The following is a 17,422-nucleotide window of genomic DNA, read 5'->3' as shown; positions in this document are numbered from 1 at the left end:
TGGCTGTTGGGTCTCCTCCTGCAAAGGGATCATATGCAAAGTGATCTACTAGGGGGGAAAAGGGGATTATAACCTGATCTCTGAATTGGGTTCCTGCAATGAACAAGCCTTGAATTCTTTGGTGTCTTCTGAAGTCAGCAAAATCAGGATCATTCCTCTGCATAGCTAGAATCCCACTTAGCAGCTCCAAATCATTTTCCACCCTTTACTTGTAGGCATTCTTAGGGAAAACTTAAAAAGAAGCCCTGTTCAAATGGAAGGCAGAAGAGCCTCTACATCTGAAACTTTACACTACTGCCACACTTGTCCCTAACGGATTCTCTCATAAAATCTGAGTGCACCTATCTTTTTTGTATCTTTTAAGACCTGCAGCAGCTTACTGGGAACTTCTGCTGATAGCCAGAAACGTTTAGTTAGCCTTTCTCAAACTAACATTTTCCATTTTTTTTCTCTCCCCCCTCATCTCTAATACTGAGACATATTTGACTACAAAGAATCAGGCCAGAAATTAAATACGTAACTTTTCAGGGGGATGCCCAAAGGTAGATGAGATGTGAAATTCAAGCCTTCTCTACATTCCTCACGTTCTGCCTCATGTGCCTTTTCTTGTGTCTGCTGAGGGAGGAATTGTTTGTGAAGCACCGTCCACAGTCTGGGCATTTGAACGGTTTCTCTCCTATGTGTAAACCTACATGATTTATAAGGCTAGACCTAAGTCTGAAATCTTTCCCACAATCTGGACACTCATATGGTTTCTCTCCTGTGTGAGTCCTCTGGTGTATCACCAGGTTGGAATTCCGAATGAAACTTTTCCCACAATCTGGACACTCATATGGTTTCTCTCCTGTGTGAGTCCTCTGGTGTATCACCAGGTGGGAATTCCGAATGAAACTTTTCCCACAATCCGGACACTCATATGGTTTCTCTCCTGTGTCAGTCCTCTGGTGTATCACCAGCTGGGAATTCCGACTGAAACTTTTCCCACAATCCGGACACTCATACGGTTTCTCTCCTGTGTGAGTCCTCTGGTGTATCACCAGGTGGGAATTCCGAATGAAACTTTTCCCACAATCCACACACTCATACGGTTTCTCTCCGGTATGAGTCGTCTGGTGCACCAGCAGGCTGGATTTGACACTGAAACTTTTCCCACAATCTGGGCACTCATACGGTTTCTCTCCAGTATGAGTCCTCTGGTGAATCACGAGCTGGGAATTCCAACTGAAACTTTTCCCACAATCCAAACACATATACGGTTTCTCTCCTGTGTGAGTCCTCTTGTGCATCACCAGCTGTGAATTCTCACTGAAACTTTTCCCACAATCCAAACACATATATGGTTTCTCTCCTGTGTGAGTCCTCTGGTGTATTACTAGACTGAAATTCTGACTGAAACTTTTCCCACAATCCGGACACTCATACGGTTTCTCTCCTGTGTGAGTCCTCTGGTGTCTCACCATGTCGAAACTCTGACTGAAACTTTTCCCACAATCCGGACACTCATACGGTTTCTCTCCGGTATGAGTCCTCTGGTGCACCAGCAGGCTGGATTTGACACTGAAACTTTTCCCACAATCCAGGCACTCATACGGTTTCTCTCCAGTATGAGTCCTCTGGTGAATCACCAGCTGGGAATTCCAACTGAAACTTTTCCCACAATCCAAACATATATACGGTTTCTCTCCTGTGTGAGTCCTCTTGTGCATCACCAGCTGTGAATTCTGACTGAAACTTTTCCCACAATCCAAACACATACACGGTTTCTCTCCTGTGTGAGTCCTCTGGTGTATTACTAGACTGAAATTCTGACTGAAACTTTTCCCACAATCCGGACACTCATACGGTTTCTCTCCTGTGTGAGTCCTCCTGTGATACACCAGGCTGGCATGCCTGCTAAAGCTTTTGCCACATTGAGAGCACTGCTTTAGCTTCTCTCCAGTGTGGGTCCTTCGATGAATCACCAGGGAGCTCTTGCAAGTAAAGCTTTTGCCACATTTGCAGCATTTGTATGGCTTTTCTCTGGTGTGGATCCTCTCCTGAATAATCAGCCGGGATCTACAATCTCTACTTCTCCCACATCGTTCTCTCTTTCTCTGAATTTGGAAACTGTCCCCCTTGACTTTTCCAGGTAAGGTTTCCTTGAGTTCAACATACTCAATTTTTGCAGCTCAAAACACTCTTCCTCTTTTCCTCTCCCTCATCTGCTGGGGAAGGAGAAGGGTTTTGTGCTTTTCTGCAGGAAGTGGAAAGATTTTGATTCCTGGCTTGATGTGCTTTCCTTTTTAATGCTGCTCCTGATTCTCAAATGTCCAGAAGGCTCTTTCTGGCATCCCTTTTGTCTATAAGGTTACATAAAAGCGTTAAGTTTTATTATTGTTTATAAAACGGCTGAACAACGTGTGAAAGCAACTACAACAAAAAGCATACATTACAATGGAAAAGCAAAGTACCAAAAGGCCAGATTAACCTCTACCTTTCATTATGATTCATTGGACACGCGGAAGACTAGCGAGATCCACGTTCCAATCCAGACATTCACTTTTTGGCCTGGGCCAGCCACAGATTCTGAGCACTGCGGAGGGTTATCATCAAGGATCTCTGCAAGTGCTGGGGACGGATTCTACACACACACACACACACACACGCACACGTGCACACAGAGAGAAAGACAGAAACACACACAGCTGGCACTTTGCAGCGGAGTTGCTCATCCGATTCCCCCCCGCGGAGGAAACGAGGCAGCCCCGCTCGCTCCCGGCCTCTCCTCCCGCCCGTCCTCCGCTCACCTTCCGGCCGCGGCTGCCCCGACCAACCCCGGGAACACCACACAGAGCCCCTCCGCGCCGATCTCCCACCAGGAGGGAGCCGGAACAGGAAGTTCCCCTGCCCTCCGCCTCTCCTCCCGCATCCCCTCTAGCAATCCTATACTCTATTGTTCCAGCTCCCCCGCTCCCCCTCCCGTCGGATGTCGGCCCTCAGCAACCACAGACGCCGCCACTCTACTGACAGCTTTCCAGGCGCGGGGGTTGCGTGTTTCCAGAGCGCCCTCTGGCGACAAGAGGCTGCAAAACACACTCCTGCGATCTCTAGCTTAAGGCGCTGGCGAGATTTTTTTGATGGATTCTGTGCCATCAAGTCCTTTCCGACTCCGAGCCATCCGATCAGTAGATTTTCTGCATGATGATCTATCGCTAACCTGTTCTGTCAGGTCTCCCAAGGGTGTATTCATTGCCATTGCAACTGAGCAAGACGACCTTGCCTCCGCCGAGCAGGTTCACGCCCACGGAGGGGGCACCTCCAACCTACCTGCCCTCTGAACCGAAGATCCTCCTCTACTGCCCCTCCAGGCCTCTGGGACCTCATCACCCAGGCAGGGACAAGGGAAGGTGGGCACGGTAGTCCCCAACCTTCCGGAAAACCCCAGGCAGCCTCGTGCTGGGAGCTGGAGGGGCGAGGGGGGCTCAGAGGGTGGGTTTCAAGGAGAGCAGAGGGCCGTCTGCAGAAGCAGCAGCTCCGGAGGACAAGCGGAAAACCTCGTGAATAAGGCAGGGAATCAGAAGGCGAGCAGGGGTGGGGGGCAGCGCTGGTAACAGCCCATCTACTCCCCCACCCCCAAGGACTCCCCCCTTCCCTTCTTGCACCTGGGGATTCCCCCCTCCTCCTCCTGACTGCACCCCCCTCCGTTCAGGATCCAATCGCCCTCTTGGAAGATAGATGCCCACCTGGCACCCCTTCCGTGCCCCTTCCCACTGGGGGTGGGATTGTGCAGCCCAGGTACGCAAGAGCGGCTGGACACTGGGAAGGGCAGCGGGTGGGGCAGGAAGCGGCTTCGACCACATTTCCCTTTTCCTCCCTCCCTCAGCTTGTCTGCTCTCTCTTCTCTAGGTCGAAAGGAGAAGCTCTCTGCGTTTAATCTCTTCACTTAAGCCGGGTGGGGAGGGGGCGGCGGTGGGGCTGAGCAATGCCAAAGTGTCCTGGTCGGGCCCGGTAAGAGGGCATCACCCCATCACGCCCTCCCACCAGGAAAGCCAAATGATCAAAAGAGACAGATTGAGATTGAAAACGAAAGTTGCATGCCCTAATCTGCACTTACACTGCCAATTAGTAATTCATCACTATGGAGGGCGAGACAGTCTTGCAGGTGTCCTTGGACTACAACACCCACCATCCTCTGCCCCTGGCATTACTGGCTGGCGATCCTGGCTTGTGCTCAATCTCTAACCCCAGACATTATGTCAGGAGTCTGCAGCACCTTCTCTGTCCTACCAGTTGCACTCAAATGCCTGGCTCAGTCTGAAAAGCCACTCGATGCCTTCAGCTTTGGGGCTGCCACAGACCAACTCGGCTCTCCCCAAAACATGCGGAGAATCCCTTGTTCTGAGCAGGACAGTTGCTCTCCTGGCTTCCTTCTCCCGTTTTCAAGGTTTCCATCTTTAAAAGGGGGCTGCACCCTAAAAACAAGGTGACGCCCCTTTTCCACCGGTAGAATTGAGTGTCCCCAAGGCTGAAATGACATTTGGCACGGGCACCATGGGACTCCACCACAATGCTCCAGGTCACATCGCCAATCGAGCGGAGGGAATTTCGTGCAACCCTCTTTCCCAACCAGGATCACGAATAAGGGGGGGAAAACTCACATGGGAACAAATTCTCTATCACTAATGGCACTAATTTGCAGAGATTTCAGAGGGGGAGGGACCACGAAAGTCAAGAGGAGGCTACAAGGCCCAATATTAACGTCCGGTTTGGTTGGCAGCTACGTATTCAGCGCTGAGGGAGGCTTCAAACAGCCATCGGTTATTTTCATCTCTGCCCCCATTGGCACCTCTGTCTGGCCACCAATCCTCTCTGCATTAACGCTCCCTGCTGCTTACAGCGTCACGAATACAAGCTTTGGGAGAGGCCCTCCTCCCTCGAGATTGCTGGGGAATGTGGAAGCTGGCTCACAATGGCTTTAAAGGAAAAAAAAACATAAAAAGAGAGGAAAAAGTGCAATGGCTCCTTTACAAAAGAGAAAAGCCAATTAAAGAAGCTTTTTCTCTGTTTAATCACAAGAAGGGAATTCTTCACAGAATGCAGGACATATTTTGAATAGAACTGATCAATCTTCGGGGAACACTACAGAACCAACCGCTAAATATGGGGAGAAATTCAAGAACGGGACGAGAGCAAGAGACTGGCGGTCCTGAGCAGGGCTTCTCCATCTCTATCTTCTAGGAGAAAAGTCCTGGCTGCAGGATGGATCTTCATATAAAAGCACTGACACCATCCGTATCCAAGACGATGGAGCGCTAGAGTGGGCAATGCCCCCAAAATGGCAAACTTACACAATAAATCCTTAGGGAACGAAGCGTTTGCAGCTCCTGCCAATAATGAAATGGGACGTCGTAACAGGTGTGCACAATGCAGCACCAAGAGCGAGAGAGAGGAAGGAAGAGAGAATTAAATATAATTCGAATATAAAATATTCAGCTTGGAATATTTTATATTGAAGTTATAACAACTTTGCAGACCATTAAATGTGAACCCACTCGGAGCTTGTGCCTAAGGCCAAAAGAGCCTCTTGCTTCCTCCCCACCCCTGGCCCGGTCCTGGCTGTTGGGTCTCCTCCTGCAGAGGGATCATATGCAAAGTGATCTACTGGGGGAAAAAGGGGATTATAATAACCTGATCTCTGAATTGGGTTCCTGCAATGAACAAGCCTTGAATTCTTTGGTGTCTTCTGAACTCAGCAAAATCAGGATCATTCCTCTGCATAGCTAAAATCCCACTTAGCAGCTCCAAATCATTTTCCACCCTTTCCTTGTAGGCATTCTTAGGGAAAACCTAAAAAGAAGCCCTGTTCAACTGCAAGGCAGAAGAGCCTCTACATCTGAAACTTTACACTACTGCCACGCTTGTCCCTAACGGATTCTCTCATAAAATCTGAGTCCACCTATCTTTTTTGTATCTTTTAAGACCTGCAGCAGCTTACTGGGAACTTCTGCTGATAGCCAGAAACGTTTAGTTAGCCTTTCTCAAACTAACATTTTCCATTTTTTTTCTCTCCCCTCTCATCTCTAATACTGAGACGTATTTGACTACAAAGAATCAGGCCAGAAATTAAATACGTAACTTTTCAGGGGGATGCCCAAAGGTAGATGGGATGTGTAATGGTTGCCTAATCCCAAATACTCAGTCTCACAAGCTTGGGCTTAAGGATAACTGATTTATTAAAGGAATAGTATGCAAATACAGAGAAAGCTGAGAATGAGCCAAAGCGTGCGAAATAAAAACTTAAAAGCCTTGCCTTCAATTCAGTCCCGCCCCAAGCACCCGTCAGCACGCACCCCCTCCCAGGTGCTAGGATTCGTTACACGCGCCTGGGAAAGTAACCTTGAACAGGAGTGCAAACCCAAACATACATTCCAAAGTTCCAAAACAAAGCAGAGCGCAGGAATGGAAAAACCCAGAAATGAGCCAGGCGGGTATACACGGAAAAACGGTTTGACATGTGAAACGTTACGATGTTAACAGAACATTGAAATGGGAACATGACATATCGCCCCCCCCCCCCAGAACAGTGCTAAGGAGCAGGTTTGTCGGGGTAGGTAGAGTGAAAACAGGCAACCAGGCGGGGTGAGCGGACATCGGGGGCAGAAACCCATTCAGGATGAGGGAAATGCTTCCAGCGAACGAGGTACTGCAAAGTGGAACGCTGGCGGCGGGAGTCAAGGATTTCAGTAACCTCGAAGTGTTGTTGGCCATCAATCATGATCGGAGGTGGTGGAGCCAGTTGGGGATGCCAGTGGTCCAACTGCAGGTAGGGTTTGAGCAAGCTGCAATGGAAAACAGGATGTAAACGCTTGAGGTTATGGGGTAAATCCAGTTTAAAAGTAACAGGGTTAATTTGTGCAACAATGGGAAAAGGACCCACAAATTTAGGGCCAAGTTTCTTGGAGGGTTGTGGTGATTTGATGAATTTTGTCAATAAGTAGACTTTATCACCCACAGCAAAAGTAGGCATGGCGTTTGTAGGTGGTCTGGGCATGGTTTAGAGCTTGTTGAATGTTTAGCCACGAGTCTTTGAGAGTGTCAGCCCAGTCAGTGAGAGAGGCTGGAAGCGGCTGCGGGTGTGGGAGTTCAGGGATCGGGACGAACTCACGCCCAAAGACAGCTTTAAAGGGAACTTGACCAATGCTTTGATGCACGGCGTTGTTATAAGCGACTTCAGCAAATGGGAGTAAGTCCACCTAGTTGTCCTGTTGGTAATTGACAAAAGCTCGAAGGTATTGCTCAAGAGTAGAATTAACTGCTTCAGTAGATCCATCCGTTTCCAGATGCCAAGTGGTGGAGAGGGCTTGCTTGGTGCCAAGCAGTTTCAAAAATGCCCGCCAAAACTGTGACGTAAATTGTGTGCCCCTGTCACTCACCAAACGGGCGGGGATTCCGTGAAGGCGGTACACGTGAACGAGGAAGAGGCGTGCCAGCTGTTGCGCAGTGGGGATAGAGGCGCATGGGATGAAATGCGCTTGCTTAGAAAAAAAATCTTTGACCACCCAAATGATAGTTTTTCGTTGACTGGGCGGCAGGTCGACAATAAAGTCCATGGATATGTCCTGCCATGGGAAGGACGGGGTGGCAACCGGTTGGAGGAGACCCTGCGGCTTGCCTGTCTTGCGCTTTGTAGCCGCGCAGACAGGGCATGCAGTGACATATGCCTTAAGGTCCTTTAGCAAAGTTGGCCACCAGAATTGACGCCTAACTAGGTGAAGTGTTTTAAGATATCCAAAATGTCCAGCCAACTTGTCGTCGTGGCAACGCTGGAGGATCGTTTTCCGCAAAGCGTCAGGCACATAGAGACGATCGTTTCGCCAAGCAAAATTGTCAGTGAAAGTTACAGTGTGGAGGTTTGCTTGCAACCAAGTATCATTTTTAAGGTGGAATAGCAACTGTTGTTGCAAGTCTGATGGAATTGGCAAGCGCGGTGACCGGGAGGGAGGCGGAGCGGCTTGAGGTTGAGTTTGTTGCGCTCGCGCTTGGCTGCGTGTCACCGCTGCCAGACTCAGTTGCTTTTCCGTCCACACAGTACCCTGCACCAATGGCCCTGGGCCAGCATCTTGGGGTCTGCGTGACAGCGCATCAGCTAAAAAGTTTTTCTTGCCTGGTATGAATTTGAGGGTAAAATCAAAACGACTGAAAAATTCAGCCCAGCGAAGTTGTTTGGGGCTGAGTTTTCGACTGGTGCTTAATGCTTCCAGGTTCTTATGGTCAGTCCAGACTTCAAAAGGGTTTGAAGCCCCTTCTAATAAGTGGCGCCAAGTTTCTAAAGCGGTTTTTACAGCAAAAGCCTCTTTTTCCCAAACATGCCACCGTCTCTCTGTTTCAGTGAACTTGCGAGAGAGGCAAGCACAGGGTTTTAAGGTGTCAGACTGGTCTGACTGGAGCGGTACTGCCCCGACGGAAATCGGAGGCATCCACCTGTACTACGAAAGGCTTGGTGGGGTCTGGATGCTGCAAAATGGGTTCGGTAGTGAAGATTTGTTTGAGCGCCTCGAATGCCTGTTGGCAAGTTGGAGTCCATTTAAGGAGCGCTCCCGGGTTTTTAGAGCGTCGCATATCCCCCTGCGCTTTAGTTTTTAACAGTTCAGTAAGGGGGAGGGCGATTTCTGCAAAATTTTGGGCAAATGCCCTGTAGAAATTGGCAAATCCAAGGAAACTTTGTAATTGCCTCCTGGTACGTGGAGGCTCCCATGCCACAATCGCTTCAACCTTGGCAGGGTCCATTTCAATACCCTTAGCGGAAATTCTATATCCTAGATAATCGATTTGTGATTGATGGAAGGCACACTTGGACAGTTTAGCATACAACTCAGCTTTTCTCAATTTAGTAAGCACTTGACACACCAAGTGAATATGTTCTGACATGGTTTCAGTATAAATCAATACATCATCCAAATACACCAGTACTCCCTTAAACAGGTGGTCGTGCAAGACCTCATTGATAAGTTGCATAAAAACCCCAGGTGCCCCCGATAAACCAAAGGGCAGGACTTTGTATTGGAAAGCCCCAAGAGGAGAGTTAAACGCTGTTTTCCACTCATCCCCTTCCCTTATGCAAATGCAAAAATAGGCTTCTCTCAGATCCAATTTTGAGAAGATTTTGCCTCTGGCCAGATGTGATAACATATCTTTGATAAGGGGCAAAGGATATTTATTTAATATTGAGACTGCATTGAGCCCGCGGAAATTGGTACACAGCCTCAAGGAGCCATCCTTTTTTGGTCTAAAGAGAACAGGGGCCCCCACCGGGGAGTTTGCAGGCTCAATGAAACCCCTAGCCAGGTTTTTGTCAATGAATTCCCTCAGCGTAGTTAGCTCTTTGGGAGACATGGGATAGATTTTTGGGTGAGGTAACTTTACATTAGGGAGAAATTCAATGGCACAGTCTGTTTTCCGGTGAGGTGGCAAGCCATCTGCTTCCTTCTCCCCAAACACATCAGCCAGATCCTGGTATTGGTTGGGCAATCCTTCTAGCGGCGTAAGCGTTTGTATTGTCGTGTTAGCCACCCGTCCTCCCTCCATGTCCTCTAACAAGTCCTTTTCAGGTACCTTATAAAATCCATCAGCAAACGTTACAGTTCTGTGCAGCCAGTTGATGAAAGGGTTTTGTTGCACAAACCAAGGCATTCCTAAAATCACCAAAGGGCCCCCCACTGGAGCTATGACAAAAGGCAATTTCTCCCAATGGGTACCCATCTGTAAAGCCACCAGTCCTGTAGAGTGGGTGACTGCTTTCCCCCCCGCCATGGTTCCATCCAATTGCGTGAAGATCATGGGCCATGGCAAAGGGAACGTGGGTAATTCTAGGGCAGCTACAACATCAGGATGCATCAGCGAACGGGAGCAACCCAAGTCCAGCATGGCCCAGAGTTCAACAGTTTTGGTTCTAGAGCCCAATTTTACTTTGACAGTCATTGTAGGGAAGTTCCCACTCACCGAATCATGGTCGCACCCGGTTTCTTCCACCTGCCCAACGGCGCCCTTCAGAGCAGGTGGTAGCCTTTTCCCGCCAGCTGGTCGAACTGTAATTCCTCTTCCTCTTCCCCGAATGGAAGGTCTGGAGGGTCGAGTTCGGCGCATGCAGCCTTCATCTTGCGCGGGAGGGATGGCGATTTCCCTGGCGCTTTTCCTGGCCGTTCCTCTGGTCAGCATCTTGGGCACGAAGTGGCACGATGCCCATCTTTCCCGCATCTCAAGCACTGACCTTTTGCAAATCGTCGCTCCCTTTCTTCCTCCCAGGCTTTTGGTTTAGGGCGACTCGAATATCCCGTAGCACAAGCTCCCTTCGCGATTCGGGTTTGTCTCAGTTCCTTACTATGGGCATACATTTGCAGAGCGTTTTCCGCACTGCCCGCCAACTGAATCCAGCCGTATAAAGTTTTAGGATCGTCCCTACACAAAGCCCAACGGAGGATTTCCGTCTCCAGCCCTTGTTTGAACATCTCTACCAAGGTTGATTGGGACCAGTCCTCCACCTTTCCCGCCAGGGCTTTAAATTCCAAAGCATAGTCTGCGACAGAGAGGGTTCCTTGATAAAGTTTTCTCAGGGAGCTTTTCGCTCTCTCTTGAGCCAGTGGGTCTTCAAAGTGCTGTTTAAGTGACCACAGAAACTCATCAAAGTCCTCTAACTCCGTGGCCTCCGCTTGGCACAGCTGTACGTACCAATCCGCTGCCCTCCCCTTCAGCTTGTTGGCAATAAAATTAATCTTGCCCTGTTCTGACCGAAAACTTCGCCCCCAATCCTCCATATAATGTCTAGCATTTGTGATGAAGAAGGAGAGCGTGGTAGGATCCCCATCAAACTTCACCCCAAAGGGTGGAAAGGTTCTTACCGGCTCCACCGGCTGTGGTGGCTCTGCATACAACAGCGTCCATCGAGCTCCCAGTGGGGGTCGATCTCTGGATGCCCCCAGCTCCCTTCCTCCCAATTGACGGGGAGCCCGAGTCTTACTTCTTCCCCGGAATGATGACAGGGACCTCTGTCTTGGGAAAGCCAGCTGAGAGGGGTCTTCTTCCCAGTCTTCCTGTAGGGACCCCGGGCCCCTGGGGATATCCTTTAATAGGGTCACTATCATATCCATTTTGTCCTCTATTGCTTTCATGCGGGCAGGGGTGACAGGCTCTTCCAAGGGTCTATTGGTCACCACCACCCTCGGTGATAAGGGGATTTCGGGTTCCCAGGATGGTTGTGGAGATCCCCTCCCCAGTGCTGCTTCCACTTCGAGTTGGGGTTCACCCCGTGGCGCCCTGCACTGCAAACAATAGCTCATCCAATTGGACCTCTCGCCTCTCCCGACGTGCTGCCCTTTGCGCTCTCGAAGTTGGAGCTAGCAGAGTCTTCGTCGAGTCCGGCTCTTCTTCGCTCCCTTCACCCTCGCGAAGCGGAGGTTCGATCATCGCTAGCGCTCCTCTTTACCCAAACTTTGGATGGGGCTAGCGGAAATGATATAAATGATTCTCAGCTTTATGTAATAGTTGCCTAATCCCAAATACTCAGTCTCACAAGCTCAGGCTTAAGGATAACTGATTTATTAAAGGAATAGTATGCAAATACAGAGAAGGTGAGAATGAGCCAAAGCGTGCGAAATAAAAACTTAAAAGCCTTGCCTTCAATTCAGTCCCGCCCCAAGCACCCGTCAGCACGCACCCCCTCCCAGGTGCTAGGATCCGTTACACGCGCCTGGGAAAGTAACCTTGAACAGGAGTGCAAACCCAAACATACATTCCAAAGTTCCAAAACAAAGCAGAGCGCAGAAATGGAAAAAACCCAGCCATGAGCAAGGCGGGTATACACGGAAAAACGGTTTGACATGTGAAATGTTACGATGTTAACAGAACATTGAAATGGGGAACATGACAAGATATGAAATTCAAGCCTTCTCTACATTCCTCACCTTCTGCCTCATGTGCCTTTTCTTGTGTCTGCTGAGGGAAGAATTGTTTGTGAAGCACCGTCCACAGTCTGGGCATTTGAACGGTTTCTCTCCTATGTGTAAACCTACATGATTTATAAGGCTAGACCTAAGTCTGAAATCTTTCCCACAATCTGGACACTCATATGGTTTCTCTCCTGTGAGAATCCTCTGGTGTGTCACCAGCTGGGAATTCTCACTGAAACTTTTCCCACAATCCAGGCACTCATATGGTTTCTCTCCTGTGTGAGTCCTCTGGTGTATCACCAGCTGGGAATTCCGACTGAAACACTTCCCACAATTCAGACACTTATGCGGTTTCTCTCCTGTGTGAGTCCTCTGGTGTATCACCAGCTGGGAATTCTGACTGAAACACTTCCCACAATCCAGACACTCATATGGTTTCTCTCCTGTATGAGTCCTCCGGTGTCTCACCATGTCGAAACTCCGACTGAAACTTTTCCCACAATCCGGACACTCATACGGTTTCTCTCCTGTGTGAGTCCTCCGGTGTTTAACCATGTCGAAACTCTGACTGAAACTTTTCCCACAATCCAAACACATATACGGTTTCTCTCCTGTGTGAGTCCTCTGGTGTATTACTAGACTGGAATTCTTACTGAAATTTTTCCCACAATCCAGACACTCATACGGTTTCTCTCCTGTGTGAGTCCTCTGGTGTATCACCAGGTTGGAATTCAGACTGAAACTTTTCCCACAATCCAGACACTCATACGGTTTCTCTCCTGTGTGAGTCCTCTGGTGTATCACCAGGTTGGAATTCAGACTGAAACTTTTCCCACAATCCAAACACTCATACGGTTTCTCTCCTGTGTGAGTCCTCTTGTGCATCACCAGCTGTGAATTCTGACTGAAACGCTTCCCACAATCTGGACACTCAGATGGTTTCTCTCCTGTGTGAGTCCTATGGTGTATCACCAGGTTGGAATTCTGATTGAAACGCTTCCCACAATCCAGACACTCATATGGTTTCTCTCCTGTGTGAGTCTTCTGATGTCTCACCAGGTTGGAATTCTGACTGAAACTTTTCCCACAATCCAGACACGGATGCGGTTTCTCTCCTGTGTGAGTCCTCTGGTGTCTCACCAGGTGGGAATTCCGAATGAAACTTTTCCCACAATCCGGACACTCATACGGTTTCTCTCCGGTATGAGTCGTCTGGTGTACCAGCAGGCTGGATTTGACACTGAAACTTTTCCCACAATCCGGGCACTCAAACGGTTTCTCTCCAGTATGAGTCCTCTGGTGAATCACCAGCTGGGAATTCCAACTGAAACTTTTCCCACAATCCGGACACTCATACGGTTTCTCTCCTGTGTGAGTCCTCCTGTGATGCTCCAGGCTGGCATGCCTGCTAAAGCTTTTGCCACATTGAGAGCACTGCTTTAGCTTCTCTCCAGTGTGGGTCCTTCGATGAATCACCAGGGAGCTCTTGCAAGTAAAGCTTTTGCCACATTTGCAGCATTTGTATGGCTTTTCTCTGGTGTGGATCCTCTCCTGAATAATCAGCCGGGATCTACAATCTCTACTTCTCCCACATCGTTCTCTCTTTCTCTGAATTTGGAAACTGTCCCCCTTGACTTTTCCAGGTAAGGTTTCCTTGAGTTCAACATACTCAATTTTTGCAGCTCAAAACACTCTTCCTCTTTTCCTCTCCCTCATCTGCTGGGGAAGGAGAAGGGTTTTGTGCTTTTCTGCAGGAAGTGGAAAGATTTTGATTCCTGGCTTGGTTTGCTTTCCTTTTTAATGCTGCTCCTGATTCTCAGTTGTCCAGAAGGCTCTGACTGGCATCCCTTTTGTCTATAAGATTACATAAAAGCGTTAAGTTTTATTATTGTTTATAAAACGGCTGAACAACGTGTGAAAGCAACTACAACAAAAAGCATACATTACAATGGAAAAGCAAAGTACCAAAAGGCCAGATTAACCTCTACCTTTCATTATGATTCATTTGACACACGGAAGACTAGCGAGATCCACGTTCCAATCCAGACATTCACTTTTTGGCCTGGGTCAGCCACAGATTCTGAGCACTGAGCAGGGTTATCATCAAGGATCTCTGCAAGTGCTGGGGACGGATTCTACACACACACACACACACGCACACGTGCACACAGAGAGAAAGACAGAAACACACACAGCTGGCACTTTGCAGCGGAGTTGCTCATCCGATTCCCCCCCGCGGAGGAAACCAGGCAGCCCCGCTCCCTCCCAGCCTCTCCTCCCGCCCGTCCTCCGCTCACCTTCCGGCCGCGGCTGCTCCGACCAACCCCGGGAACACCACACAGAGCCCCTCCGCGCCGCTCTCCCGCCAGGAGGGAGCCGGGACAGGAAGTTCCCCTGCCCTCCGCCTCTCCTCCCGCATCCCCTCTAGCAATCCTATACTCTATTGTTCCAGCTCCCCCGCTCCCCCTCCCGTCGGATGTCGGGCCTCAGCAACCACAGACGCCGCTACTCTACTGACAGCTTTCCAGGCGCGGGGGTTGCGTGTTTCCAGAGCGCCCTCTGGCGACAAGAGGCTGCAAAACACACTCCTGCGATCTCTACCTTAAGGCGCTGGCGAAATTTTTTCATGGATTCTGTGCCATCAAGTTCTTTCCGACTCCGAGCCATCCGATCAGTAAATTTTCTGCATGACGATTTATCCCTAACGGTTATTTTGGGTGTCCCCACTCATTGCCACTGCAACTGAGCAAGACGACCTTGCCTCCGCCGAGCACGGTTCATGCCCGCACCTCCAACCTACCTGCCGTCTGAACCGAAGATCCTCCTCTACTGCCCCTCCAGGCCTTTGGGACCTCATCACCCTGGCAGGGACAAGGGAAGGTGGGCACGGTAGTCCCCAACCTTCCGGAAAACCCCAGGCAGCCTCGTGCTGGGAGCTGGAGGGGGCCTCAGAGGGTGGATTTCAAGGAGAGCAGAGGGCCGTCTGCAGAAGCAGCAGCTCCGGAGGACAAGCGGAAAACCTCGTGAATAAGGCGGGGAATCAGAAGGCGAGCAGGGGTGGGGGGCAGCGCTGGTAACAGCCCATCTACTCGCCCACCCCCAAGGACTCCCCCCTTCCCTTCTTGCACCTGGGAACTCCCCCCTCCTCCTCCTGATTGCACCCCCCTCCGTTCAGGATCCAATCGCCCTCTTGGAAGATAGATGCCCACCTGGCACCCCTTCCGTGCCCCTTCCCACTGGGGGTGGGATTGTGCAGCCCAGGTACGCAAGAGCGGCTGGACACTGGGAAGGGCAGCGAGTGGGGCAGGAAGCGGCTTCGACCACGTTTCCCTTTTCCTCCCTCCCTCAGCTTGTCTGCTCTCTCTTCTCTAGGTCGAAAGGGGGCAGGAAGCGGCTTCGACCACGTTTCCCTTTTCCTCCCTCCCTCAGCTTGTCTGCTCTCTCTTCTCTAGGTCGAAAGGAGAAGCTCTCTGCATTTAATCTGTTCACTTAAGCCGGGTGGGGAGGGGGCGGCGATGGGGCTGAGCAATGCCAAAGTGTCCTGGTCGGGCCCGGAAAGAGGGCATCACCCCATCACGCCCTCCCACCAGGAAAGCCAAAGGATCAAAAGAGACTGAGATTGAGATTGAAAACGAAAGTTGCATGCCCTAATCTGCACTTACACTGCCAATTAGTAATTCATCACTTTGGAGGGCGAGACAGTCCTGCAGGTGCCCTTGGACTACAACACCCACCATCCTCTGCCCCTGGCATTACTGGCTGGCGATCCTGGCTTGTGCTCAATCTCTAACCCCAGACATCATGTCAGGAGGAGTCTGCAGCACCTTCTCTGTCCCACCAGTTGCACTCAAACGCCTGGCTCAGTCTGAAAAGCTGCTCTTCAATGCCTTCAGCTTTGGGGCTGCCACAGACCAACTCGGCTCTCCCCAAAACATGCGGAGAATCCCTTGTTCTGAGCAGGAGAGTCGCTCTCCTGGCTTCCTTCTCCCGTTTTCAGGGTTTCCATCTTTAAAAGGGGGCTGCACCCTAAAAACAAGCTGACGCCCCTTTTCCACCGGTAGAATTGAGCGTCCCCAGGGCTGAAATGACATTCGGCACGGGCACCGTGGGACTCCACCACAATGCTCCAGGTCACATCGCCAATCGAGCGGAGGGAATTTCGTGCAACCCTCTTTCCCAACCAGGATCACCAGTAAGGGGGGAAAAACTCACATGGGAACATTTTGTCTAGCACTAATGGCACTAATTTGCAGAGATTTCAGAGGGGGAGGGACCACGAAAGTCAAGAGGAGGCTACAAGGCCCAATATTAACGTCCGGTTTGGTTGGCAGCTACGTATTTAGCGCTGAGGGAGGCTTCAAACAGCCATTGGTTATTTTCATCTCTGCCCCCATTGGCACCTCTGTTTGGCCACCAATCCTCTCTGCATTAACGCTCCCTGCTGCTTACAGTGTCACGAATACAAGCTTTGGGAGAGGCCCTCCTCCCTCGAGATGGCTGGGGAATGTGGAAGCTGGCTCACAATGGATTTAAAGGGGAAAAAAAACATAAAAAGAGAGGAAAAAGTGCAATGGCTCCTTTACAAAAGAGAAAAGCCAATTAAAGGAGCTTTTTCTCTGTTTAATCACAAGAAGGGAATTCTTCACAGAATGCAGGACATATTTTGAATAGAACTGATAAATCTTCGGGCAACACTACAGAACCAACCGCTAAATATGGGGAGAAATTCAAGAATGGGACGAGAGCAAGAGACTGGCGGTCCTGAGCAGGGCTTCTCCATCTGTATCTTCTAGGAGAAAAGTCCTGGCTGCAGGGTGGATCTTCATATGAAAGCACTGGCACCATCCGTATCCAAGAGGATGGAGCCCTAGAGTGGGCAATGCCCCCAAAATGGCAAACTTACACAATAAATCCTTAGGGAAAGAAGCGTTTGCAGCTCCTGCCAATAACGAAATGGGACGTCGTAACAGGTGTGCACAATGCAGCACCAAGAGCGAGAGAGAGGAAGGAAGAGAGAATTAAATATAATTCGAATATAAAATATTCAACTTGGAATATTTTATACTGAAGTTATAACAACTTTGCACACCATTAAGTGTGAACCCACTCAGAGCTTGTGCCTAAGGCCAAAAGAGCCTCTTGCTTCCTCCCCACCCCTGGCCTGGTCCTGGCTGTTGGTCTGCTCCTGCAGAGGGATCATATGCAAAGTGATCTACTGGGGGGGAAAAGGGGATTATAACCTGATCTCTGAATTGGGTTCCTGCAATGAACAAGCCTTGAATTCTTTGGTGTCTTCTGAACTCAGCAAAATCAGGATCGTTCCTCTGCATAGCTAGAATCCCACTTAGCAGCTCCAAATCATTTTCCACCCTTTACTTGTAGGCATTCTTAGGGAAAACTTAAAAAGAAGCCCTGTTCAAATGGAAGGCAGAAGAGCCCCTACATCTGAAACTTTACACTACTGCCACACTTGTCCCTAACGGATTCTCTCATAAAATCTG

The 17,422-nt window shown here is 49.8% G+C and overlaps 1 protein-coding gene across 1 annotated transcript; it reads right to left on the bottom strand.

Moving 5' to 3' along the window:
• Positions 1-352: 352 nt before the first annotated feature.
• Positions 353-14,340, bottom strand: LOC134489873 (zinc finger protein 271-like). Its single transcript, XM_063292746.1, has 4 exons — positions 14,219-14,340; positions 12,064-13,605; positions 11,014-11,019; positions 353-1,881 (listed from the first exon to the last, which is right to left on the bottom strand). Exons 1-4 carry the CDS (start codon positions 14,338-14,340, stop codon positions 561-563), a joined length of 2,991 nt encoding a protein of 996 aa, XP_063148816.1. The 3' UTR covers positions 353-560.
• Between the last annotated feature and the right edge of the window lie 3,082 nt (positions 14,341-17,422).

This window comes from Candoia aspera, chromosome 2 (assembly GCF_035149785.1).
Source record: "Candoia aspera isolate rCanAsp1 chromosome 2, rCanAsp1.hap2, whole genome shotgun sequence".
NCBI classification, from domain to species: Eukaryota; Metazoa; Chordata; class Lepidosauria; order Squamata; family Boidae; genus Candoia; species Candoia aspera.
Note: the sequence above shows the minus strand (reverse complement) of the source record. Positions and strands in the feature narration are given on the sequence as shown.

What these genes read in the sequence shown, in the direction of transcription:
- LOC134489873 (XM_063292746.1), bottom strand. Translation starts at nt 14,340, where the DNA reads ATGCGGGAGGAGAGGCGGAGGGCAGGGGAACTTCCTGTCCCGGCTCCC. An exon ending in GGAGCAGCCGCGGCCGGAAG is followed by an intron (nt 13,606 to 14,218) that starts GTGAGCGGAGGA and finishes AAGAGTGTTTTG; the next exon opens with AGCTGCAAAAATTGAGTATG.